At 41.5% G+C, this 27,316-nt stretch overlaps 1 protein-coding gene across 1 annotated transcript in view; it reads left to right on the top strand.

Annotated features, from left to right (window-relative positions):
• The window catches only part of drosha (drosha ribonuclease III), a 186,821-nt gene that overhangs the window by 60,951 nt on the left and 98,554 nt on the right, over window positions 1-27,316 (top strand). Inside the window, exons 16-20 of the mRNA XM_043719624.2 lie at window positions 5,453-5,560; window positions 14,332-14,439; window positions 17,178-17,316; window positions 19,409-19,469; window positions 25,994-26,053. Of these exons, the coding sequence (XP_043575559.2) occupies window positions 5,453-5,560; window positions 14,332-14,439; window positions 17,178-17,316; window positions 19,409-19,469; window positions 25,994-26,053 (476 nt within the window). The remainder of the gene's footprint in view (window positions 1-5,452; window positions 5,561-14,331; window positions 14,440-17,177; window positions 17,317-19,408; window positions 19,470-25,993; window positions 26,054-27,316) is intronic.

Raw genomic sequence — 27,316 nt, 5'->3', positions numbered from 1 at the left:
TAGATTTTACTTTTGTGATGCTTTGGAACTAATGATGCAGTGCAATGGGAGGAGTGACCATTACTGGAGGGAGCTATCCAATAGCAAGTGGCATTGAGCAAAGTTAAACTGTAGAGCAGGGCTATTGATGGGGTGATGCACTTTGCCAAAGGTTATACAAAATTGGAGGAACCACATCATGTCACAGTCCAAGAGGATGTCGTGAACTAGTTTGGCTACGAGCTGGAGAGGGACGGTGACATCCTGGTACTGTCACAGAACCAATAATCTAGAACTAGTAATCCTGGTTTATGATTTGAGGACGTGGGCTCAAATCCCATCCCTGGCTGGTGAAATTCAAATTCACTTAAAAACTGAAATATAAAACTAGTCTCAGTGATGGTGACAGTACAACCATCATTGTTGTAAAAATCCATCTGATTCAATAGCGTCCTTTCAGGGAAGAGAATCTGCTGTCCTTACCTGGTATAGTCTACATGTCATCCCATACCCACAGCAATGTGGTTGGCTGTTAATTGCCCTCTGAAATGGCCCTAACAATCCACTCAGTTTAAAGGTAATTAGGAATGGGTAACAAATGCTGGCCTTGTCAGTGACACCCACAAAACATGAAAGATAAAAACAAAAACAAAGTCATTCCATTATCTTGTGGAGGGATTGAGATTTGCAGGAAACGTGGACAAAGATGTGGGAGACAGCAAGGTATTGACGGATGAAGGTATTGAGGTTGATTTTGAGGGTATGGGGTGGGATAGACAGCGGATTTGACAAAAGGGGGATCGTATGTGGGGCTAGTGAACCATTATGATGTCACCTGGGAGGGAGTTAGGAGGTGGGTATTGTATGGTCAGCGGTTTGTTGGAAATAATGTCAAAGGAGGAGAGAGTGAGAGGTTTACAATCAGACTGTTAGCAATGATCCAAGGTCCATGAAGAGAAGCAACAGACAGCTCAACAGATGACCTCACTCTTAATGTCGAAGAAATCCTTGAGTTTGAAGAGATGGAACAAAAGATGGGGTTAACTTAGTTCTGCAGGATGGCTCTGGAATAGTGAGTGATCTAGGCAGAGCTGGACCACGTTATCTATTATCCCAAAATCTGCAGAAATGTATGGTTTTGAGAGCAAGGCATTTTTTTGATGTGATCCAGCAAGAGCTGGCAATAGAGGATGAATCTCACTCTGCACTGGGCACGTACAAGGTTTGTATACTTTAACATGAGGCGGAAGTGTAGATTGGGTCTTATTTAGAATGAAAAGGAGTGCAAATGTCTATCGTTTTGCTGAAGAGAGGGCAGCAATATATTGTGGTTGAGTCAAGAGAATGCTCTAGAGTTATGATGAGGTGAAGATCAAAGATTAGGTATTTGGTAATTTGTAAGTTGAATTATGATTAATGTTGGTAAGTGCTTTTTGGCATCCAATTCAGAACAAAGTGGAATTGGGATGGAGTAGATGAATTTGGAGTGGTGAAGAATAGGAGAAATTGTTAAGAATTGGCCTTGAAGTGGTTGAACCCAGCTCACTTTAACAGTTAATATATTACACCCTTTGTAAAGAATGGTGATATGGTCAGCAATAATTAATGGCTGTTTGTCCCTATTCATCTTTGGGAAACACTGGGAAATCTATAGTGTACAATGTAAACCTCATTGGAAAGGTGATCAGAGACAGGCTGTTCACAAGAGTCTGAGGTGTGGCAGATGGAGTTTAATTTGGATAAATGCGAGTTATTGCATTTTGGTAAAACAAACAAGGGCAGGACTTGTATAGTTAATAGGATCCTGGGTAGTGCTGTCGAACAGAGAGACTGAGGGGTTCAAGTACATAATTCTTTGAAATTTGTGTTGCAGGTTGACGTGCTGTTTAAGAAGATGTTTAACACGCTTTCCATCATTGCTGATAACAATTATGTATAGGAGTTGGGACATTATATTGTGGCTGTACAGGACATTGGTGAGGTTATTTTAGAGCATTGTGTACGGTTCTGGTCCCCCTGCTATTGGAAGGATATGAAATTGCAGAGGGTTCAGGAAAGATTTATCAAGATGTGGTTGGGACTGAAAGGTTTGAGTTGTAAGAAGCTGGATAGGCTGGGACTTTTTTCACTGGAGCATTGGAGATTGAGGAATCATCTTACAGTTGTTTGTAAAATTGAGGGGCATAGATATGGTGAATAGCAAAAGCCTTTTCCCTAGGATGGGGCAGTTCAGAACCACAGGGCATATTTTTATGGTGAGAGGAGAAGGATTTAAAAGGGACCTCAGGGGCAACCTTTTCACACAAAGGCTGGTTCAAATATGGAATACACTTCCTGAGGAAGTGGTAAATACGGGTACAGTTACAACACTTAAAAGACATTTTGGATAGGTACAGAAAGGAAATGTTTGGAGGGATAAGGGCTAAACGCAGCCAGTTAGGGCAAGTTTAATTTGGGAAACATGGTTGGCATGGATGAGTTGGACCGAAGGGTCTGTTCGGTGCTGTGTGACTCTGACTTTAGAATAGAAATTATTCTCCTGCTGTCTCAGTGTTTGAATTTATAATTGTATTTGTCATAGATGATAGCCAAGCAACTGCATGTAATTGCAGAATAATGCACACTGCCTGAGCACCACTCGTGGTTGGTGAGGAGTTCACAAAGTATGAATATAAGTGATTTTTGAAACAGCTTTATTTTGGGGGCATGCTATTTCAGATCTGTTAGTCCTTCCAATTCATCCATACCGAGAGAGCTGCAGCTACAGTGTGGATTATTTATAAGGAGAATCATTAACCTTAGAGAAAAGAAACCGGTTTTGGAATCTGTGCTCTATACTGCTGCTGAAATGCAATTTTGCTTCGTCTGACATTTTCCATCTGTCATTAGTTTAATGCTGTGGCTGCTTTAGCACTCGAGTGTATTTAACTAGCTGAGTGTATTTCTGCACAGGTCCTTTCAAGTTCCATGCGGTTTATTGCTTCAGCTATTTATAGAGAGCAAGAATAGGTCATTTTCAACTGAGGAGAACAGGGAGCGGTGCAACAAGAGTTCTTTTAACTTCTAACGTTGAATATTGTTGAAGACTGTAAGCTTTCCTTTCCTTATACAGTATAGATTTTTGTTAAATCAACCTGTTAAGAGTGTTATAGAGTTATACAGCACCGAAACAGACCCTTTGGTTCAACCTGCCTGCGCCAACCAGATATTCTAAACTGATCTAGCCCTATTTGCCACATTTGGCCCATACCCTTCTCAGTCCTTTCTATTCATGTATCCATCCAAATGTCTTTTATATGTTGTAATTGTACCCAGCCCCACCATCTCCTCTGGCACTTTATTCTGTATACACACCAGCCACTACATGGAAAACGTTGCTCCTCCGGTCCCTTTTTAAACATCTTTCCTATAGCAGGGAGATCAGCATTGAATGCAGTATTCCAGAAGTGGCCTCACTAATGTCCTGTACGGCTGCACCATTACCTCTGAACTCCTACCAATGAAAGCAGTGGGAAACAAGTACCTCCTTCACCACCTTGTATACCTGTGTCTCCACTTTCAAGGGACTATGTACCTGCATCCTTGGGTCTGTTTGTTTAGCAACACAAGGGCCCTACCATTAACTGTGTAAGCTTACCTTATCAAAATGTAACACCTCACGTTTTTGTAAATTAAACTCCATCTACCATTCCTCAGCCTATTGGACCTGGTCAAGGTCCCATTGTACTCTGAGATAACCTTCTTCACTGTCCGCTACACCACCAATTTAGGTGTCATCTGCAAACTTACTAACCATTCCTCCTTTATTCATATCCAATCGTTTACATAAATGACAAAAGCAGTGGACCCAGTACCAATCCTCGTGGTACACAGGTGGTTACAGGCCTCCAGTCTGAAAAACAACCTGTTACCTCCACCGTCTGACCCCTACCTTGAAGCTAATTTTGTATCAAATCGGCTTACTCCCATTGGATTCCAAGGGATCTCACCTTGCTAACCAGTCTACCACGCAGAACCTTGTTAAGCGCCTTCCTGAAGTCCTTGTAGACGATGTCTGCAACTCTGCCTTCATCAACCTTCTTTGTCATCGCTTCAAAATGCTCAAGGTAGTGACACATGATTCCGCACAAAGCTATATTGACTACCCCTACTCAGTCCTTGCCTTTCCAAATAAATATTAATCCTGTCCTTCAGAACCTCTTCCAACAACTACCCACAACTGATGCATGGCTCATGTTGTGATGTGTCTCTGGCGCAGGTGAGACTAGAACCTTAACTTCCGAGCTCAGAGGTAAGGATGTTACCAATGCACCACGTAAGCTTTTGTACAGTCTAAACTAGACACCACAGGGGAGAGCAATGTTTTATAAAGTCTGCAATGCTGACAAAGTGTATGTATCCACCTTTTGATCCAACCACCCGCTTGCAACAACAACAATGGCCTGCATTTATCTAGTGTCTTTAACATAGTAAAGTGCCACATGGTGGTTTGCAGTAGTGCTGCCAAACACAATCTGACACCAAGCCACATAAAGACATTGGGGTCAAATGAGCAAAGCCTTGATCAAGGGGAGAGGTTTTAGATTATGCCTACTGGGATAGAAAATGGGACAGATGGTTAGTGTGAGTTTTAAAGGAGGTAGCTCTGGCACTTTCTGGGTTTTTGCACTGAGGGCTGACCATAGAGTGATTTAAGGCTGGGACTGAATTGGCCAAGGGCAGATATTTCGGGGATTGTGGAGTTGGTGGAGATTTTAATTATTTTTTCACGGGTTGTGGCATGACTGGTAAGACTGGCATTTGCTGGCCAGCTCTAATTTCCTTGAACTGATTACTCCCTCGGTCATAGCAGATGGCAATTATGAGTAATTGATATTGCTGTGGGTCTGGAGGTAAAGATGACACATTTTCTTCCTTGATGAACATTATTTAATCTATTAGGGTTTTTATAACAATCTTGTTTTCTAGTCCCTGAGGCTGATGTGTTTTATTCCAGATCGATTGATTTATTAATCATGAGTTATTTTCGTAATTCAAATGAAGTCAAAATCCTGGGGATGCTGGACAATCTGAAACAAACACAATGATGGAGAAACTCAGTAGGTCAAGCAGCATCTTCAGAGAGAAACACAGTCCAATGTGACTCTTCAGAACACTCCAATTTCTTCAGCGTTTTCTCTCTTCATTCTGTGTTTTTACAATAGTTTCACAGTCACTGTCACTGCAATTAGTTATTCCAAATTTACTCATTGAATTCTGCAGAGATAGTCCATGGATTTGTAAATGAGAATAAGAATTTTAAAACCCACTTGCTGCAAAACCGGTACCCACTGTGGGGATGATGGGTAAATGAGACATGGGGCAAGTCAGCATGAATGCTCATCTTATACGGGATATAATGTTTTAAGTAGTGTTGGGATCAAAAATCCCTATTATTACATGTCAACAAATGCTGTGTTTCCATTAATTTCAGGAAGCTTTGCAGAAGATCCGTCAGAAAAATACAATGCGACGTGAGGTAACAGTCGAACTGAGCAGTCAAGGTTTCTGGAAGACTGGTGTCCGCTCAGATGTCTGTCAAGTATGTAGCTTGGATGGCCTTCATAGACCGCACTGACACTGGATGTAACTGTATTTGTTGAGGCCTCATCAGTTCTGTTATTATGAGCATTGCGACCATGTTGTAGATGGTGGTTAGTTTAACCAGGTTGATATTTTCTAATCCAGCAGTTCAGAGATGTTATGACATACTCTGGAGCAAGTGGGACTTGGAGTAGTTTGAAACACAGAGCTCGTTTACCAGGCCCGTGTGGTGTGGTGGTAGTGTTCCTACCTCTGAGATAGAAGGCCCAGATTCAAGTCCATTTCTCTCCCGAGGTTAATCAGAAACTATTTTTCAAGTTTGTCTGGTTTTCTGGAGGAAGAGGAGAGAGCAGATTGGAGTTTGTATTGAATTGCAAAATGCAAATGAATACTTGTGGAAGGTGGACTGACCCTTGCTTCCTGTTTTGTTTAAATGAGAACATACCAGTGTAAGAGTCTGGGCATTGGGTTCTGTCAATAGACAATAGGTGCAGGAGTAGGCCATTCAGCCCTTCGAGCCTGCACCGCCATTCAATATGATCATGGCTGATCATTCCTAATCAGTATCCTGTTCCTGCCTTATCTCCATAACCCTTGATTCCACTATCTTTGAGAGCTCTATCCAACTCTTTCTTAAATGAATCCAGAGAGTGGGCCTCCACTGCCCTCTGGGGCAGAGCATTCCACACAGCCACCACTCTCTGGGTGAAGAAGTTTCTCCTCATCTCTGTCCTAAATGGTCTACCCCGTATTTTTAAGCTGTGTCCTCTGGTTCGGAACTCACCCATCAGCGGAAACATGTTTCCTGCTGCCAGAGTGTCCAATCCTTTCATAATCTTATACGTCTCAATCAGATCCCCTCTCATTCTTCTAAACTCAAGGATATACAAGCCCAGTCGCTTCAGTCTTTCAGTGTAAGGTAATCCCGCCATTACAGGAATTGACCTCGTGAACCTACACTGCGCTCCCTCAATAGCCAGAATGTCTTTCCTCAAATTTGGAGACCAGAACTGCACACAGTACTCCAGGTGTGGTCTCACCAGGGCCCTGCACAGCTGCAGAAGCACCTCTTTGCTTCTATACTCAATTCCTCTTGTTATGAAGGCCAGCATGCTATTAGCCGCCTTCACTACCTGCTGTACCTGCATGCTTACCTTCATTGACTGGTGTACAAGAACACCAAGATCTCTCTGTACTGCCCCTTTACCTAAATTGATTCCATTGAGGTAGTAATCTGCCTTCCTGTTCTTGCCACCAAAGTGGATAACCATACATTTATCCACATTAAACTGCATCTGCCATGCATCTGCCCACTCACCTAACTTGTCCAGGTCACCCTGTAATCTCCTAACATCCTCATCACATTTCACCCTGCCACCCAGCTTTGTATCATCAGCAAATTTGCTAATGTTATTGCTGATACCATCTTCTATATCATTAACATATATTGTAAAAAGCTGCGGTCCCAGCACGGATCCCTGCGGTACCCCACTGGTCACTGCCTGCCATTCCGAAATTGAGCCATTTATCACTACCCTTTGTTTCCTATCAGCCAACCAATTTTCAATCCAATCTAATACTTTGCCCCCAATACCATGCGCCCTAATTTTACTCACTAACCTCCTGTGTGGGACTTTATCAAAAGCTTTCTGAAAGTCCAGGTACACTACATCTACTGGATCTCCCTCGTCCATCTTCAGAGTTACATCCTCAAAAAATTCGAGAAGATTAGTCAAGCATGATTTCCCCTTCATAAATCCATGCTGACTCTGTCCTATCCTGTTACTACTATCCAGATGTGCCGTAATTTCATCCTTTATAATAGACTCCAGCATCTTTCCCACCACTGGGGTCAGACTAACTGGTCTATAAATTCCTGCTTTCTCTCTCCCACCTTTCTTAAAAAGTGGTATAACATTAGCCACCCTCCAATCCTCAGGAACCGACCCCGAATCTATCAAACTCTGGAAAATAATCACCAACGCATCCACAATTTCCCGAGCCACCTCCTTCAGTACCCTGGGATGTAGACCATCAGGCCCCGGGGACTTATCAACCTTCAGACCTAACAGTCTCTCCAACACCAAATCCTGGCAAATATAAATTCCCTTAAGTTCAGGTACTTCAGCCACTGTTACCTCAGGGAGATTGCTTGTGTCTTCCCCAGTGAACACAGATCTGAAGTACCCATTTAATTCCTCTGCCATTTCTTTGTTCCCCGTAATATATTCCCCTGTTTCTGTCTTCAAGGGCCCAATTTTAGTCCTAACCATTTTTTTGCCTTGCACATACCTAAAAAAGCTTTTACTATCCTCCTTTATATTATTGGCCAATTTACCTTCGTACCTCATTTTTCCTCTGCGTATTTCCTTCTTAGTAATCCTCTGTTGCTCTTCAAAACTTTCCCAGTCCTCAGCTTTCCCACTCTGTACTCTTAAAGTTGCTCTCTCTTAAACTTAACCATCCCTGCTCTGGAAGTGCTGCAACTCTGTCTCTGCATTGTCTGACTCTCCGGAATTCTAACATCCTCTTTTATTTGTACTCTAATGTCCAGCTTGTTGATCTTCGTATTACAGCTCTCCAGTATAGTTCTTCCAATCATCTGAGTCTTGACATTCTCAATAACTGCTGAGTTATACTGTCTTATCAGATCTTGACATATGCTTGCCCATTAGACCACACATGTATTGACCCTTAGGTTCTATTATGTAGTGGTGTTGCGACTGTGTTACCCCTTCGCATGTTCCAGGTCACTAAAACAATGAAGAGATGTACAAGCAACCTCCAAAATGTTCCATTCTGCCCCCAAGCCGTTCCACCATCCTAAAAAACCTGTAGGTGGTGATTTTAAAAACCTGCAGTTCCATTTACTTGCCTTTTGCTCCATATCCTTTGACACTGTTTGATCTAACGGAAAATATTTGGATCTTCGTCATGTAATTTTCACCCCCCCCCCCACGGCTCCTGAAGAGCGAATGTTCCAATTTTCCTTAGCTCTACACGTTGAAGCGCTTCATGGTTTCACCTCCAGTGCTGATTTAACATTGTGCCTCCTTTGTTCTGCATGTGTAAACTAAAAAGGATATCAAACCAGTTTGATGCAACTGCTCAACACCATTTCATTTTGTTCTGGTGAGTCTCTTCTGTACCCTCCCCAAGACTCATGTGTTTATTTTGTTCTTATGATTTTATTGTCTAAAGCCAAGTGTTCCAGGTCAGGCTTGATCAATGCTTTTGTACAACTGAAACATAACCTCCATAATTTCATTTCTCAATCCTTTAGAGGCCAGCGTTTTATTTATCTTCTTAATAAGTTTTTGGGTCTGTCTGCTAGCTTGTAGAGATCTCTGCACATTGATACCTGAATCCACTTGCTCCTTGAAATCTGGCTTTCACCATTAAGTACATATTTTGAATTGTCTTTCTTGTGACATCACACTTTCTCTGCTTTCCAGTTTTGCTGAAACATTTGGTCTGTGTACTCCTTTGACACCCCGTTCCCTCCTTTACAACTTGCCGTGTCTCCCAAGTGAGTGTCATTGGCAAATCTTTCACCCAAGTGATTGTGTGTTAATCCACAGGCATTTTCTTCAGACCCTGACCACTTTTGTGTTTAATCCTTGAAACCCTGAAGACCATTACTGCTCAGGATGTAATGAATTATTATGGCCCAGAAGTAGGCCATTTAGTCCATCCTGTCCAAGTGAGCAGTTCACCTTGGGCTATTCCTCTGCTTTCTTCCCATAACCCCACAGGTTTCTCCTGTTCAATCCTGATACATGCTTAACAGAAGAGTTGAAAGTTTGTAGGACAGAGGGAGACCTTTATACTTAGCATCATTATGCTGCCACCCTGTTAGAGTGGATTTAATTTGCTAGCTCTATTGTCTTCCAAAGACTATATAATCTTTTTCTGCGACAGATATTTTCCCAGTGTTCAGAAATATAGAAATGTAGGAAGTGGGGCAGGAGTAGGTCATTTGGCCCTTCCAGCCTGACCTTCATTTTCCTTTTAAAACATGCAGTGGTTTCTGTCTCAGTTGTTCAGAGCCTAGACTTTCCCTGCTCCATAAACACTGAAGCCATGTGCCCTGATCTCTGCCATCACACTGCCAGACCAGTTTTCATTTTGTTGCTCCTCGTCACTGACTTTTGAACTTTGGCAAAATGGTCATTCCTATTCTTTCAGTCAGATTTCTTCAATCATTTTGAAATCGCCATTAAATATGCTCAGCAACTTGGAGTGCTGAACTGGTTATTTTATCCTGCCCGAAGAGCTGGTGGCATGGACAGTGGAGGATCTCGCTGGGTATATTGAAGAGCTGTCAAAGTTCAGCTGTTATTACAGCCCAGCAGCATGGTGGTAGTGGTGATTACTAATGTTAAATTAATTGTATTGCTAAGATAACCAGGGGAACGGTTTTGATTGTTTGATTGAAAACCTTGAGCACATATTAAGAACAGAACTACCTGTGATCATACTGTTCTGAAAACAGCTGGTCTCATCCAAGCTGGAAGTTAAGCAGGATCAAAACCTGCAACTGGGAATACCAGGTGCATTATGTCCAAAAAGAGACAAAAGCTAAAAAGTGGTTTGAGTCCCACCCGAAGGCCAAAGAAGGTGTGTTCCTAATCTGGCCAAACAGGTTTTCTGTCAATCTGCAAACACTTCCATCACCTTCCAGTGGTGGTAAGAGCGGGAGACATTCTTGATCAGCCACCAATGAATAACTTTGGGCCTGTCTCATCTACCACCTGTAGCTCCAGGCTGCAATATGCAGGTAAAGGTACATGCTGCCACAGCATCTGATTTCATAGGTGAAATGTAACAAACTACCGTCTTCTTCAATATAACAAGAGAGTTGGTTAGCTCCGTTAGGTGAGATGGCTGGTGTGTAGTTCAGAGAAATGACTCCTGTTCCAACTGAGATGGACTTGGGTCTGTCTACAAAAGAAATCTTCTTTGATGGGAAGAAATGCCCTTGGTTCCTTGTGGTCTACAGCACACTAAATTTCAGTAAAAATTCCAGACATTACAGAGATTACTGGCACACTGACTTAAAAGTAGAAGGAGGATGCATGCAACGCTGCATCCTGGGAATAAACCTACTGACAAAAATCAATTGATGTCTCGTTTTGTATTTTGGGCTTGAGATCAACATTAATTCTCCATGAAATTTCAGTGAGAAGTTGCTCATTTCTCCATGCCTTACACTTTTCTGAGGATTTACTTGTAGGAACATTCCCCCTTTAACGTTGTCTAAATTATCACTTTGATTCTTGCTTTTGGTGTATGTCTCTCTAATCTACTTCCTTCAGGAAGTTCTAATGTCAGAGCCAGCCTTGTTATCTTCTCTTGTTCTCCAACTATCTTTCGTCGTCTGTCATTATGAGAACCTTTTCGCTGTTCCTTTATCCCAGTCCATCCACCTCCTAAAACAAAATCGACAGCTTTCTAGACTTTGTCCATATTGCTCAAGGTCTGTGTTTTAGTCCTCTACTGCAAGATATTTGAATAACATAGATACTTGTTCAAATATAACAAGCAGTGCTGAGTGACTAACTGTAAAGGTATAGCATTCTCTTAAAGTCATAGAGATATACAGCATGAAAATAGACCCTTCAGTCTAACTTGTCCATAACAATCAGATGTCCTAACCTAATCTAGTCACATTTGCCAGCACTTGGTCCATATCCCTCTAAACCCTTCCTATTCATATATCCATCCAGATACCTTCTAAATGTTGTAATTGTGCCAGCCTCCTCCATTTCCTATGGCAGCTCATTCCATTCACACACTACCCTTAGGACCCTTTCAAATCTTTCCCCTCGCACCTTAAACCTATGCCCTCTAGTTCTGGACTCCCCTAGCCCAAAGAAAATACCTTGACTAACCACCCTATCCTTGCGCGTGATGATTTTATAAACCTCAATAAGGTCACCCCTCAGCCTCCGACACTCCAGGGAAAACAGCCATAGCCTCTCCCTGTAGCTCCAATACTCCAACCCTGGCAACATTCTTGTAAATCATTTTTGAATCCTTTCAAGTTTCATCATATCCTTCCGATAGGAGGCAGACCAGAATTGCACACAGTATTCCAAAAGTGGCCTAACTAATGTCCTGTACAGCCACAACATGACCTCTTGCACTAATTTTGGCGAGTACTAGTAAAAAATTCAGAAATGTATTTGGAGGTTGTACATTTTTTTTCTCCAAGAAAAGAATTTTTGGTATACAGGATAATTCTCCTCTCTGTTTCATTTTAAATCCCACAATAATGAGCTGAATTAAATCTGGTTGTGGAGGACTTTGAAGGTTATAAGGATAAGTGCGCACACATGTCATTATGTAAAGACTTAACATTAATGAGATATTGATAAATCCACTCCGAACTATCTGAATTACACTGAAGTTCAACATCTGTTTTCGCTTCACTGAAGTTAGTCAGAAACCAATCAATATAATTTTATTGAAGTAACGGTGCACAGGAAGGTGTGTGTCTTTTTAAATAGTTTGATCAAAGGTTTCCTATTATTACATTTACAAAAGCTGAATGTGGCTAATTACTGTGCCAGTGCATGCAATTTGCATTGGCTTTCTGGTTCATTATTGCTGAAAGATTCTGGCTTTGTAGATATAATGATTTTCAGAAGCCGTGGTTAATTTCTATTCTCTAGCCTGGGTCTTGTTCTAACAAGATTATCTGGAATGAAACTGGCTAACAGCACAAAGAGCTGACTGTGAAGTCTTCACAAACTCTTTCCCTGCCTGTGAGGGGCATCTTACGTTTGGCGGAAACATTTTTTAAGTAATCTGGTCAATATTCCTCCTGGTCTCTTCTCTCCTCTTGCTTCTGACTCTGACTAAAGTACGGTTAGAGTACATGTCAGCAACTGAACCTTTGCTGCACTTTATATTTATCCTGGAATTTGGACACAAAGCCTGGGTGGGTAAGAGTCACAAGAACATTGAATAAGCTTGAATGGCCACATCCTCCTCTTCTGTAGCCACATCATGTTTGTTAATCAATGACTATTCAAACCATTTTTCACAGAAATTATTTTCAGTCGAAAGCAAGAGAAATTCTTCAGTTGAAGCCTTGCAGTTGTTAAGGGATCTACAGTAACTCTGAAACAATATGAAGTCTTTTTTTTCTGCAGCTAAGTACTGTCCAATAACAGTTTTGTTTTCTGTTTCACTTGAGACCTGGACAGCACTGGCTGGTCCAGTGTTTATTGTCCACCTTGAATTGCCCTTGAGAAGATGGTGGTGAAATGTCTTTTTGAAAAGCGCAGCAGGTTAGGCAGCATCGGGCTCATGCCCGAAACGTCGATCCTCCTGCTCCTTGGATGCTGCCTGACCTGCTGCGCTTTTCCAGCAACACATTTTCAGATCTGATCTCCAGCATCTGCAGTCCTCACTTTCTCCTAAATGTCTTTTTGAACCCCTGTACGTAATGTTTTTGATGTGGCCTGATACTATGGAGAGTTCTGAGTTCAGTTCGAAGACTTGAAAATGTAGTGTGGATTTGATATGTGTTCTTTGGGTTTTTAAAGAAATGCACCCAGTATAAAGTTGGAGAACATCCTAGAACTTTAAATCACTGATATAGATTTATGCTGGAATGTATTGGACAATTCTGAACCCCTTAGACAACATCTTCCAGACCCACAACCACTCCTGTCTCGAAGGACAGCGTCAGCTGTTATATGGAACACCACCCCGTGCAAGTTCCCCTCCAAGCCTCTCACCATTCTGAGTTGGAAATATATCTCTGTCCCTTCACTGTTGTTGCAATTCCCTCTCATACCAGAACTCTTGGTCTATCTACAGCACAGGACTGCAGTGTTTCAAGAAGGCACCTCATCATCACCACCTCAAGGGTAGCGAGAGATTGGCAATAACTATTGACCCAGCCAGTAATCTCTTTTCAGTGGAAATTGTTGGGATGCTCAACCTGAGAAGCTGGGAGTTGATTCTATCTTTAATCTTACCAAGGAGTTGCAGAGGGATTGGATGTTGAAACCTTTTCAGGGTTGCAATAACAAGCAGGGAAGTGGGTAGGTATACAGCATGGCTGCTGTTTAAAAGGGCCAGTATAGATTCGATGGGCTGAGTGGCCTAATTCTGATGCTGCAAGTTTCCATGATTTCAGTAACTGGCATCGAGAACTATCGGAAAGTTTGCAACTCGGTGTGTTGTGCACAGTTCTGGAAGGTGCCATGGTTGCAAAATGACTGAAAGGATGACCTGGTAACATTTGAGCAAACTTAGGTTTCCTAAAACAGACGGGAGTGGCTCCCACCAGGATGCTAAATTTATTATATAAGTGGCTCAGTGGTTAACACTGGTGCCTCACAGGGACCCAGGTTCAATTCCAGCCCCTTTATGGATGGAGTTTCGACATTCTCCCTGAATGTGTGTGTGTGTGTCCCACAGTCCAAAGATATGCAGGTTAGGTGGATTGGCCATGCTAAATTGCACATAATGTGTAGGCTGGTTAGATTAGCCATGGGAAATGCAACGTTGCAGGGATAGGGTAGTGGGTTGGGGTGCTTTTTTGAATTGTTGTGGATTTCGAGGGCCGAATGGCCTGCTTCCACACTGTAGGGATTCTTTGAATAAAAAAATCCCACAAAATCTGTGTTCTCGATCTGGGGTCCTGATGTATGAGGTGGTATGCCAGGAAGACTGATGAGGAATGAGTAATACTACGTGTAGAGAGACTTCAATAATTTATCCTGCCTGCTCTTTGTGTTTTTTTCCCAGCATGCCATGATGTTGCCAGTGTTAACCCACCATATCCGATACCATCAGTGTCTGATGCACTTGGATAAGCTGATAGGCTATATGTTTAAAGAACGCTGCCTCCTCCAGGTAAGCATTGCTTGTCTTTTCCTGTATTCACTGGTCAAGCCTGAGACTGTTTGTAGTCTTGGTGGGGGGGGGGGTTGAGGTGGAGGCTAGATCTCCTTTGATCCTGTCTGGTTTGGAAGTGGGGGTTGGGCTTGGTGAGGTGACAGGTTACCTTTTGCTATCCGATCCAAAATGCCCACTTAAAATATCAATGCCAAATGCAACACTCATTTTTTATTGCCCTCTGACCCACTGCAGCCAAATGCCAGAAACAGGCAGGTATACACACTCCGGTCTACTGTGAGTCCCTAAGCATGCACAGTTTCTGCCCCCTTTTGGTTTCAGGCCACTGCACTTTTAGCCACGTAAATGGAATGTCAACTGTCTGTTTTTAGAACTTTTTTTCAGTACCCCTGATTTAATCAGCATTGCCGTTCAAAATCAGTTCTCTCCAGCCTACTGGCACCAACGATGTGATAGCATTATCTCAGACATTCTCCCAAGTTCTGATTTTCAAAAATGAGGGTAAAAGGAGACATTTAATATCTCCCAACTTATAAGCTCTTGAACCAGCACATAAAGTGTTAACTTTTCTAGTCATGGAGTGTGAAAACTTTATAGAAGTTGGTGGAAATGTTGGAAAGGTTGTGCACAGCAAGTTAATCCACAACCCAGCTCGTTCAGTTGCTAGTTAATGGGGCATCTTAATCCCAAGATTGTCGTTTCAAGCCCCATGTTGGGCAATAGATTTCTCCCTTCCAAACAAAAGAGTTATTCAAAATAGATTTTTATTGAATTTTTAAACCAACTTATTTTAAGATTACAAAGTGGAATTGTGAAGTTGAGATCCCTCTTTGTCAGTGCCAGTTGCGAGATCGATCCAGAATCATTCCTGGATTGTATTGATTTCTATCTACACTGTTTATTTTTAAATGTTATCCCACTGCATTTGTTTCCTCCTGGCGGCACCTTATTTGCTTTTCTTTTGGTCTTTGAAGCAATTCGAGAACCAATTCCATGAACCATTTTGAACGTTGCTGACTGTGCTGTCGTCACCTGTGGGAACTGCTGTGTTCTGGCCTGAGTGCATGGGTCGACATTTTAAATCCTATTGCTGATTGTGAGATCTTGCTCTGTAGAGCATGTCATGGTATGCTTCGCAACAAGTGTGTTTTTCTTTGTAAAATCCGCAAAGAGTAAACGGATAGGGAAAAGACGGAGGAAGTGAACAATTTGTGAACTGCTCCTTCAGAGTTCGAGCACAGACACTTAAGTGCCAAATGACTCCTGTGCTGTAATATTTTCAGGAGGGAGTTGGCTATAGCTTTTAGGGTTAAAGGAATCAATGGGTATGGGGAGAAAGCAGGAACAGGGTACTGAGTTGGATGATCAACTGTATTTGGATGACAGAATAGGCTTGAAGGGTGGAATGGCCTGCTCCTCTTAAATATTTCTCTAAGTTCTCTGCGATTCAAATACAGCAACTTTTGTTTCTTTAAAGTCTGCTAGAGGAAACTACATGGTTTCTGACTATTTGGAAGTTTTCCAATTACTGGAAAAAGTAGGGAGTTGACCTTTTGTTGTAACTCAGTGGAGAATCAACATATCTATTGAAAAGCTGCAGGGATTTTAGCTTGCTGCTTCTCTTTTATTCATTGCCTGACCCTTGCTTCCTCAGTGGATAGACTGAGGACGCTCAGAAACCTTGTTTTAGTGTGACTATAAAGCCATGTGTTTTCTGTATTACTGGTGTGGATCATTAATGTTTAAAAGAAATCTGGTGATATAGCATCCTTACCAATTACTCCAAAAGGTTTGACCTTTAAGTCAGAAGCTGGCATTAAGGATTTGTATTCTGTGCTGAAATTTGGTGGGACAGTTAAGATATCTGTACTAATGTAGTGTTGTCAGTTTTATTCCTTGAGTATTTTTGTTGTAATAGTGCTGCTGTAAGTGGAGATTGCAAGTAAAATGAAACGTCAGTTCCTGGTGCCCTTGCATCAGGATTTCAGTTTTAAGACGACATTGATGTAGAACAAATTGGATTTTGATTATGATTAAATGTGTCCTGCCTTTTATACTTTAAAGTCTCTGAGCAATTTGGGTGCATTCTGTTGGCTATGGTTCACTTATCCATGTGAGCACTTTTTTTCCAGAAAGAGTTGCCTCTTTGAAATCATTCCTGAAAAGTGGAGATGGTGTAATGATAACATTACTGGATTAGCAATCCAAAACCCCCGGTTAATGTTCTGGGGACATGGGTTCACAATGAAAGTTGAATTCAATAAAAATAGCGAATAAAAATTTAACTTAATGATGATCACTGTCGATTGTCGGAAAAACCCATCTGGTTCACTGATCTTTTACTGAAATTTGTCGGTACCCAGTGTAACCTGCACACAACTCCAGACTCAGAGCAGCGTAATTGAAAGTTAGCTGCCTTCTGGACAGTTAGGAATGGGCAGCAATATCCACATCCTGCGAATGAATTAGGGGAAAAAAAAGGCAGCGAAAATAGAGTCTTTGAATTTTCTTTTCTGAAATAGGTGGACAGACAAGTGTGTGACATTTCAGCTAGGGGTTGGTGAGAGTAATCAAATCAGTCATGATCATATTGAAAGCTGGAGCAGGCTCAAGGGACTAATGGGCCTACTCCTAGTTCCAATAAATTATTGGTAAGTATGTATTAAATCTCTATTGTGTGGTGTATATAAATGGTTAACTCTCTTTGACCATGCTGATCTCTGATTTGCTCTTAGCTTGCAATGACCCACCCAAGCCACCACCTGAATTTCGGAATGAACCCAGATCACGCACGCAACTCTTTGTCAAACTGTGGCATCCGACAGCCTAAGTATGGAGATAGGAAGGTTCATCACATGTATATGAGGAAGAAAGGTAAATGAGAAATGGGAGTGTAACAGCAGCTGAGTATTTAAAGTGTTGGAGAGCTTTCTGAGACATTGTATGAACAATGATGGACAGATAAAGACCCTCTGGACCATTCAACTTGTCCCACATAAAATTTCTGTCCATCTGACACTGTGTGCTCTCCTGGGAGAAGTGAAAAAGAAGCAGATTAAAACACAGCCTGATTTGGGGGAACAAATTATGGGTAATTTCTGGCTGACATGGGCAGGATGAATTAAACTAGTCCAGGAGGACACTGCACATGACATTGTATGATGTGATGTCTATTTTACAGTCAGTAACAGGTCCAGTTTGTACTTGAAAGACTTGAGCACGATCATGTGGGATTTAATCAGTCATTTTGTTTGTACACTTGGCTGACTAGACTTCTTGGAAATGACCAGGAGCTACAGGCTCTTCAGCCTGCCATTCAAAACGTATTGATGCATCCTGGAGCTTTCCCACTCTCCCATCTGACCACACAGAAACATGTCTATGATTACAAGCTTGTGAAATAGTCATACAGCACGGAAACAGACCCTTCAGTCCAACTCGTCCCTGCCAACCAACTTCCCCAAACTAAACTAGTCCCATTTGCCTACATTTGACTCCTATACCTGTAAACGTTTCCTATTCACGTACTTATCCAAATGTCCTTTAAATGTTGTAACTGCACCTGCATCTATTATTTCCTCTGGCAGTTCATTCCATACATGAACCACCCTCTGTGTGAAACCATTGCCCCTCAGGTCCCTTTGAAATCTTTCTCCTCTCACTTTAAAAGTATGCCCCATGGTTTCGAACTTTTCCACGCTGGAGAAAAGACCTTTGCTCTTCACCTTATCTGTCTGTACCCCTTATGATTTTCTGAACTACTATAAGGTTCAATCTCCTGTGCTCAATTGAAAAAAGCCCCCACCTTTCCTTGTAACTCAAACCCCGCAATCCCGACAACATCCTAGTAAAGAATTTACTGCTCCGTGGAAAAATGGACAAAATTACCGAGTTGTCAGTAAAGATTCTCTTTCAAAAGTGCTTCTAAGATGTAGGCCATGGCTGATTTGATAATCCTCAACAACATTTTCCTGCCTTTTTCTCATAACTCTTGATTCCCTTCCTGATTCAAAATCTATCTCAGCCTTGAATATACTTAATGACCCAGCCTTAACAACACTGTGCAGCAAAGAATTCCTTAGACTCACTACCCTCTTCGTTTCTGTCTTAAGTGGGCAACCCCTTACTCTAAGATTATGCTCTCTGGCCCTAGACTCTCCCATAAGGGGAAACAACTTTTCCACATCTGCCCTATCAAGCCCCCTAAGAATGTCATAAGTTTTAATCAAGTCACCTGTAATTTTTCTATATTCCAAGGGGTGCAGACCCTATCTACTTAACCTCTCTTCATAAGACAGTGCCTCCTTTCCACAATAGGTTTGACTTGCTGAGTTCTAGTAATCTGTCAGAATGGACCAAACAGTATCAGGAAGAGGTCATTCAGCCCTCATGTCAGCTCTATCAATCAGAGCGAACATGGCTAATTTTCTGTCATAACTCCTCTTTGCCACCTGCACCCCCAGCCCGAGATTCCCTGACAAACTGAAAAATCTGTCGATCTGATCTTTAGCTATATTGAATGATGGAGTCTCCACAACCCACTGGGGTAGAGAATTCCAAAGATTCACAACCGTTTGAGTAAAGAAATGTTTCCTCAGTCTGAAATAATGAACCTTGACCTGCCCCTACTCCGGGTTGCATAATTCTCAGAAGTTAGTCTGTTAAATTCTTTGGAAGTTGGTCAGGACATGCCAGAGCATTAATTTGTGATTGTAGAATTAATGTTGCATTTTGATTTCATTTGTGTTGCATGGTGATATTGCATTACCGTTGCATGTCGATTTTCAGCTACAGAATCAGACATTTCAAGCCACAGTGTGTTGTACTACTTTGAGCAGTATAGTAGGAAATCTGCAGGCCTGGTTTGCAATGTTCTGTAGTTATTGCATTTTTTATCCAGTATTTTCATGGCTTGTCTTTGTTGGTAAACCACTTGACATTTCCCATTGCTGTTTCTCTTTAACAGGTATAAATACTTTAATCAACATTATGTCACGCCTTGGTCAAGATGACCCAGCACCATCAAGGTATGTGTTGATCTTTTTTAAAAGGCACATTGTTTACTTTTCCTTCAGCCCCGGGTTCAGTATTGATCAGAGAGGTGTGTGTTATATTGAGGCCTTTCAAACAGTACGACTTCAGTGAGCCACCAGTGGCTAAAAGGTTTTGTAAATGCTATCCCTCATGAACAAGGAACTAACAGAAGTGATGCAAGAGCAAAATGTTTCAGATGAGAGTGGTATAAGTGCGCAATGTACGGAGAGCTGACACTGGATCAGTCTGAAAATATTTAGAAATGTAACAGATTTGACCTTTCCTCATCACTCGTAACTGGTTTGTATCAAGTAACATATAAGACCATAAGATATTAGAGCAGAATTAGGCCATTTCATGGGGGTGATGAAAGTGATTGAGGGGAGAGCAGTGGATATTGTCTACATGGATGTTAGTAAGGCTTTCCACAAGGTCCCTCATGGTAGGCTTATCAGAAGATTTAGATGCATGGGATCCATGGTGACCTGGTCACGTGGATTCAGAATTGGCTTGCCTATAGAAGTCAGAGGGTAATGGTGAAAGGGTGTTGTTCTGGCTGGAGGTTAGTAACTAATGGTCTTCCACAGGGATCCATATTGGCACCTCTGCTATTAGTGATATATACAGAATAACCTCGGTTATCCGAGCGAGACGCGTGGGGACTATTTTGTTTGGATAACTGATTACTTGGATAACTGATCTGATCGTCAACAAAGGAAGCCATACTGAACGTTATTATGTAAAAAAGCATGTTTACAGAGTTTTTATTTCATTCAATCGATAAAATGCGTATGAACACTGGATATTGCTTCAAACTTTGTTATATTTTACAAATAAAATCACTTTTTGTGTAAATAAAATTAATTGAGGTAGAGGTCGGTTATTTTTTTTTTGTAGAAGATATCCAATCGCTGTTGTTTGAGGTGCTTGTGTTCCTTTGCTCCAATCACAGCTTTGTGTACAAATGAGGCATCTATTAAATGTATATTGTTGGCATCAGTTTTATCAATCTTGGATGAGTATATCTTTAGACACAACATCATGCCTCACCGCAGGTATAAGAGTCAAAATAATTATACCTAACATGAGGTAATTTTTAATTTTAAATACTTACTTTCTTAAAATTAGTTACAACTTAGTAAATATGGATATTTTTGGCAATTTTGCTTGGTCATAATTTCCTGCAATTAAAACATTGGAAATACCAAAACCAACCTTTTCATCACCTTCACGCATCCTGATTTCATTTCATTCGCCAGCTTTCATGTTGCAACAGATTATTCAAACCACATCCCTGCCCCATTCCATAAACATTCGACCATTTAAAATCCCATGTGCTGTTGTAGTCAACTCATCATCCTCCTTGCTGATTCATTCTGATTTCCCAATCACTATCGTTGCACCAGTGTCAGTATCACCTCTTTTTGTTGTAATGTTTTTACAGGACCTTGAGATCTTATTCAGATAATCTGAAATTCGGATAATTGGTGTTCGGATAACCGAGGTTGTTCTGTATAAATAACTTGGCTAAAAATGGAGATGGGTGGGTTACTATGTTTGCAGATGATATAAAGTTCAGTGGAGTTGTGGATAGTGTAGAAGGTTGTCAAGGGATACAGCAGGATATAGATGAGTTGAAGGTATGGGCGGAGAAACGGCTGATGGCGTTTAATCTGGGTAAGTGTGAGGTGCTGCACTTTGGGAGATCAAATGTTAAGGGAAAGTATACAGTTAATGGCAAGACTCTGAATAGTATTGATGTACAGAGGGATCTTGGGATTCAAGTTCATAGTTGCCTGAAAGTGGCCATTCAAGTAGATCGGGTGATAAAGCAGGTGTATGACATGCTTGCCTTTATTGATCGGGAAATTGAGTACAAGGGTCAGGGTGTCATGTTGCAGCTTTATAAGACTTTGGTTAGATCACCCTTATGAGTACTGCATTCGATTCTGGTCGCGGCTTTACAGAAAGGATGTGGAGACTTTGGAGAGGGTGCAGAAGCGGTTTCCCAGAATGCTGCATGGATCCAAGGGTATGAGCTATAAGGAGAGGCTAAAATAAACTCAGGTTGATTTCTCTGGAACAGTGGAGGCTGAGGGGAGACTTGGTAGAAGTCTATAAAGTTATGAGAAGCATAGATAGGATGATGGTCAGAATCTTTTTCCCAGAGTTGAAATGTTTAAAACCATGGGGCATATACATTTAAGGTAAGAGGGGGGAAGCTCAAAGGAGATGTAATGGGCAAGTTTTTTTTTTACACTAAATGATAGGAGTCTGGAATATGCTGCCACAAGTGGTGGTGGAGGCAGATACGATAGGAGGCATTTAAGAAGCTTTTAGATAAGCTCATGAATATGTTATGAATGAAGGGATATGGACCAAGGGCAAGCAGAAAGGACTAGTTCAATTTGGCGTAATGTTCTGCGCAGCATCATCAGCTGAAGGGCCAGTTTCTGTGCAGTGCTGTTCTGTGTTCAATTCGGCCCATCAAGTTTGCTCCAACATTCAATGACATCATGGCTAAATACAATCTTCAACTTCACTTTCCTATCTTTTCCTGTAACCTTTGATTCTCTTACTAACTAAGGATATGTCTATTGAATATACTTTTTGATCTAGCTTTGATAGCCCCCTGCAGTAAAATAATTCCACAGATCCACAGAGAAGAAATTCTTAAACCTGTGGTGCTTTATTCTGTTACGGACCAGGCTAGACCCCCTCAAAACATTTCAAGAAAGTAGCCCAGATCATAACTTTGCTAATTGTTTTAAGCAGGTGTGGAGTGGATATTCCAGGAGAGATGCAGCTGGTCAAACCACTTCTAGTTTGAAGCAAAACAGAATTTGTTTTTTACAAGATTACTGAATAAAACGCACACAAAAGAGAGCAGAATACTGAATAACTTAACCTATCTGAAAACCCAACAGATTATCCCAATTTAATGGTGCTATTTCAGATAATTGGAACAATCCCCATAAACACCCCTTGACACAAAAGATAAAATCAAACACAAGATTTTACAGGAGAGAGTGCGACGGCAGCATGGAATGCCCTCTTCCATGTAGCTGTTTCTTGGACCAGGAGCCTCAAACTGCCTGACTGCTGTCAGTGAATAGCCAGACTGCCAAAACCAAATCAAACGAGAGAGAAAAGCTCAGCTGGGAGAACTGGCCACTCCCCTTTCATTGTGCAGGTGTTTTCTTTTAAAACACTTGAAGGCCTTTTGCATGAGGCAGCATCTGTTAACTATAATCAAATAGGTCCTAAAACTCTTCAAACCCAAATTTTTCAGAACCTGTGTCTTTTACGACCTCTCTGGGGGGGAATGAAGCCAAAGGCAGCGTAACCTTGTTAAAGGAGCAGCATCGTCACAATTCTGCGATTTATACTTTTCTAATCAACCCGACGTTATTGCACACCTCCACAGCAGGTACAACTTCATCTTGGATTTCCTGATCGACAACCAGGGATAATATTATATGTGCCACAAGACCCTTAGTCTGAGATAACACCCTCTCGTCCTCAACTCTTCCACAAGGGAAACAACCTTTCTGTAACTAAAACAAAAGCAGAGAATGGCGGAGAAACTCGGCAGGTCTGGCAGCATGTGTGGGGCAAGAAACAGAGTCAACATTTCGAGTCCATTAGGACTTCTTCCGAACTGTTCTAATGAAGAGTCACCACATGTTAACTCTGCTTTCTCTCTACAAATGCTACCAGCCCTGCTGAGTTTCTCCAGTAATTTCTGCTTTTGTTTCGGATTTACAGCATCTGCAGCTCTTTATTTTCTCTTTCCACACCTGCCCCTGTTAAGTTCCCTAAAAATCTTATGTTCTGATAAGCCCTTCTCTCATTCTTCTAAATTCTAATGAGTACAAGCTCAACCTGCTCCATCTGTCCTCTTAAGAAAATCCCTCTAAACCTGGAAACAATCAAGTGGACCTTCTCCAGACTACTTCTGATGCCAGTGTGTAGTTCCTTAAGTAAGTTGCTTAAATCAGTCACTGGTGGCTCAGTGAGAAGCCCACTCATCTGAGCCAGAGCTAAGTGGGTCAAGACTGGGATTTGGGTAAATTGCCGACTCTGACTGTGGCAGTGAGGAAGTTCTGTGTTGCCTATTGTGCCCCCAGTCAGAGGAGTTAAACGAAGGCTTGTGGATGTAAAAAATTCCCTAAACACTATCTTGAAGAAAAATATGTTTTTAAACCAACATCACAAAAACAGATTGGTTATTAACTCATTGGTGTATTTTGTTAGATTAGATTAGATTCCCTATAGTGTGGAAACAGGCCCTTCAGCCCAACAAGTCCACACTGACCCTCCAAAGAGTAACCCACCCAGACCCATTTGCCTCTGACTAATGTACCTAACACTGGGCAATTTAGCATGGCCAATTCACCTGACCTGCACATCTTTATACTGTGGGAGGAAACCAGAGCACCCAGAGGAAACCCACACAGACACGGGGAGAATGTGCAAACTCCACACAGACAGTAGCCTGGTGTCTTGTGGGAGCTTGCTTTGTATAGTTTGGCTGCCATGATTCCTATATTACAACAGTGACTATTCTTGTAAAGCACCTCATTGGCTTTATAGTACTTTGGGATGCACTGAGATCACAGGAGGCATTGGAGATAGGCAAGTCTTTTAAATTATTTTTTCCTGTTCCTGCAAAGACATTTCTCAGTGACTGGAGAATATTTGACATTGGTTTAAGTCAGCTTTCCTCCTTCTATTATCATGTACAGCTCAATTTGTATGTATTTGAAGAGGACTGCTGAAAAAAATCTGTGAAATAGATTGTGATACTTATCTTAGGAAAGTAACACTGGCATTAGAGATTGGTTAGTTCAGTCAGTTGGGCGATGGATTTGTGATGCAGAGTGAAACCAATATCATGGGTTCACGTCCCACACCAGCTGGGGTTACCATGAAGGATTGTCTCTCTCAACCTCTCCCATTACCTGAGGTATATTGGTCCTCAGGTTAAACCACCATCAGTTGTCTCTCTTTAATAAGAGAGCCACCCTATGGTCCTTTGGGACTGTGATGGTTTTTCTTGTTACGTTTTATGCTGGAGGGAATCTGAATAAGATTCATTAGTTTGATTCCAGGTGGAGAGGGACTATCTTATAAGGAGGAGTTTAGTATGTTGAATCTGTACTCATTAGAATTTCAAACAATGAAAGGTGACCTTGTTGAGATCCACGAGATTCTCAGGGGACTCGACAGAGGAGATGCGAAGTTGCTTCCCCTTGTGGGAGAGTCAGGACCAGAGAGCATCATCTCAGAGTAAAGGGTCACACACTTAAAACAGAGGCAGGGAGAAATTTCTTCTTTGGAAGTTGTGAATATTGGAGTCCTTTACTGCAGAGGGCTATTGAGCCTGAGTTGGGTCATTAAGTATATTCAAAGCTGAGAGAGACAGATTTTTATTCAGTGAGGGCTTTGGTGAAAGGCAAGAAAGTGGAGTTGAAGATTGTCAGATCAGCCGTGCTCTCATTGAATGGGCAGAGCTTGATGGGCCAGATGGCCAATTCTGTTCTTGTATCTTATGGTCTTGTACACTACTCAGTCTAAAACCAGTTACCAGTGTTGCAGAATGATCAAATCTATTGCATTTCAAAATGTTTTCAGATTATTATCCAGTTTCAGCTCTCTACTTTACACGCTGGCACCTCTCTAGTCTGAAGTATTTTGTTCTTGCATCACATCTGTTAGTTCCCTGTTCATAAGGAATAGAATTTACAATACCTTTTAGGCAGTTGGGACTGATGCAGAACCAAACCCTTTAAATACAACACCGGCATTTTTATCGCCATCTGGTTTCATTCAAAACTGGAATGCTTTGTGTATTCTGAGTAAATGTGATTTCTCTAACTTTTAGCTTTGCTCTTTCGTACATGGCTTTCTGCTGACTAGAATAAGCAGTGAGATTTGAGCTCCAAGGAGCACAGGCACTGGAAATGGCAATTGCACTGAATGTTGTTGGACCTGATTTTGTGATTGGTGGGAATGGAACAATCTCTTGAATTGTTATGTGTATGTGCAATGTGAGCCACTCTTGCAACCTGGATCTCTGCAAAACTGTTGGTTATAGTGAACAGTGAAGAAAGTTATCTAAGATTACAAAGGGATCTTGATAAGCTGGGCCATTGGGCCAAGGAGTGGCACTAGCAAATTTCTCTGACAGGATATTGCTCCCCTTCCTATTTAGATGAAACCTGTCCCTTTTGAACATGTCTTTTCTGCCCCAGAAAAGATCTCATGATCTAAAAATCTGAATCCTTGTCCACTGCACTACCTTCTCGGCCATTGCTTGACCTGCCTTATCATTATATTCCAACTCTCATTTCGGGAAGAAAATCTGCCATTCTTAACTGGTCTGGCCTACACGTGACTCCAGACCTACAGTTATGTGGATAACTATGAACTATTCTGAAGTGATGAGCAATGGATGTTGAACTTGGTCTGTGTTGATTCTGTTATTGGTTCCATTGTTTGTGTTTTTTTTTAGAATTAACCACAATGAACGACTGGAGTTCTTGGGAGATGCTGTGGTTGAGTTTTTAACAAGGTAGGAAGTTAATGAGTTCATTTTGATTTGTCATGGTACTTTCTTGTACTTCTGAATATTTTTAATATAATTACAAAACAAAGTGAAAGCAAAGTACTGCGTATATTGTAAACTTGAAATAAAAACGGGAATTGCTGCAGAAACTCAACAACTCTGTGAGAGAGACATGGAGTTAATGTTTGTGTCTTTGCTGAAGGAGGGTAGAAATGTGGTGGCTTCATGCTTGTGAAGGACGAAGAACAAAAGGGAAGGCCTGGGAAGGGGTAGAGGATGGGACAGAATAAGCAATAAACACGTCATGGAACAAAGGACACGGAATCGCTAATGGTTATAGTAAAGAAACAAAATACTGGTTGAGAATGAGGGCTAATGGCAACATAATGAGCAGGTCTGACCAAATGGCCAGTGTATGGTTTAAAAAAAAGGAACCAAATTGAGAATCATGTCTGTGCTGTGAAGATATTGCACTTGCTGTTGAATCTTTCATACTGATAAAACCTGAAATCATCTCAGGGCAGTGACTTGAAAGAAATTCAGGGATTTGCATGTTAATCAATTGAAACCTGCATTTCCATTCTAACTGATGAAAGATTTAACAGTCATCTTCAATACATTTGCATCACTTGCATGACCCTTTGATCTTTTACTTATAAATTCCGTGTGTCAGGTGTCTCCTCTCTCACTAGCACCTGAAGAAGGACTAAGGCTCCAAAAGCTTGTGTTTTCAAGTAAACCTGTTGGACTATAACCTGGTGTCAGGTGATTTTTGACCTTGAATCCTGAAGACTGTAAACTGCTGAATCAGAAATTGAGATGCTGTTCCTCTAGCTTGCATTGAGCTTCCCTGGAGCACTGCAGCAGGCTCAGGACAGAGGTTTGAGCGTGAGGGCAAGATGGTGAACTAAAACAGCAAGCAGCTGGAAGCTTGAGGCCACGGTTATGCATTGAGTGGAAGTGTTCTACAAAGTGGTCACCCTGCCAACATTTGGTCTCCCCAAAGTCAAAGGTAGCATGTGGTGGGCAGTAAATCCGGTAGACCGAATTGAAAGAAGGAAAGGTAATGCTGAAGAAAGGCACATTTGTTGAAGTTTTATCCCTTGCATTCATTGGGACGTTTTGCAAGAATGCAGATGCAGGACTAACTGTTTTATCATACCGATGAGTAATGTGACATATGTGATGCTTGGTATGTAGGCTGTATGTCCAAAAGGTCAGTGAATCATATCAAAGTGTGTTCCTTTGTCTGTTCACAACAAGCAGGAT

The sequence above is a fragment of the Chiloscyllium plagiosum genome, unplaced genomic scaffold, assembly GCF_037043375.1.
Source record: "Chiloscyllium plagiosum isolate Xiang-an unplaced genomic scaffold, Cpla_swu_hap1 HiC_scaffold_34, whole genome shotgun sequence".
NCBI lineage: Eukaryota > Metazoa > Chordata > Chondrichthyes > Orectolobiformes > Hemiscylliidae > Chiloscyllium > Chiloscyllium plagiosum.
This window is presented reverse-complemented; position numbering and strand designations above follow the sequence as displayed.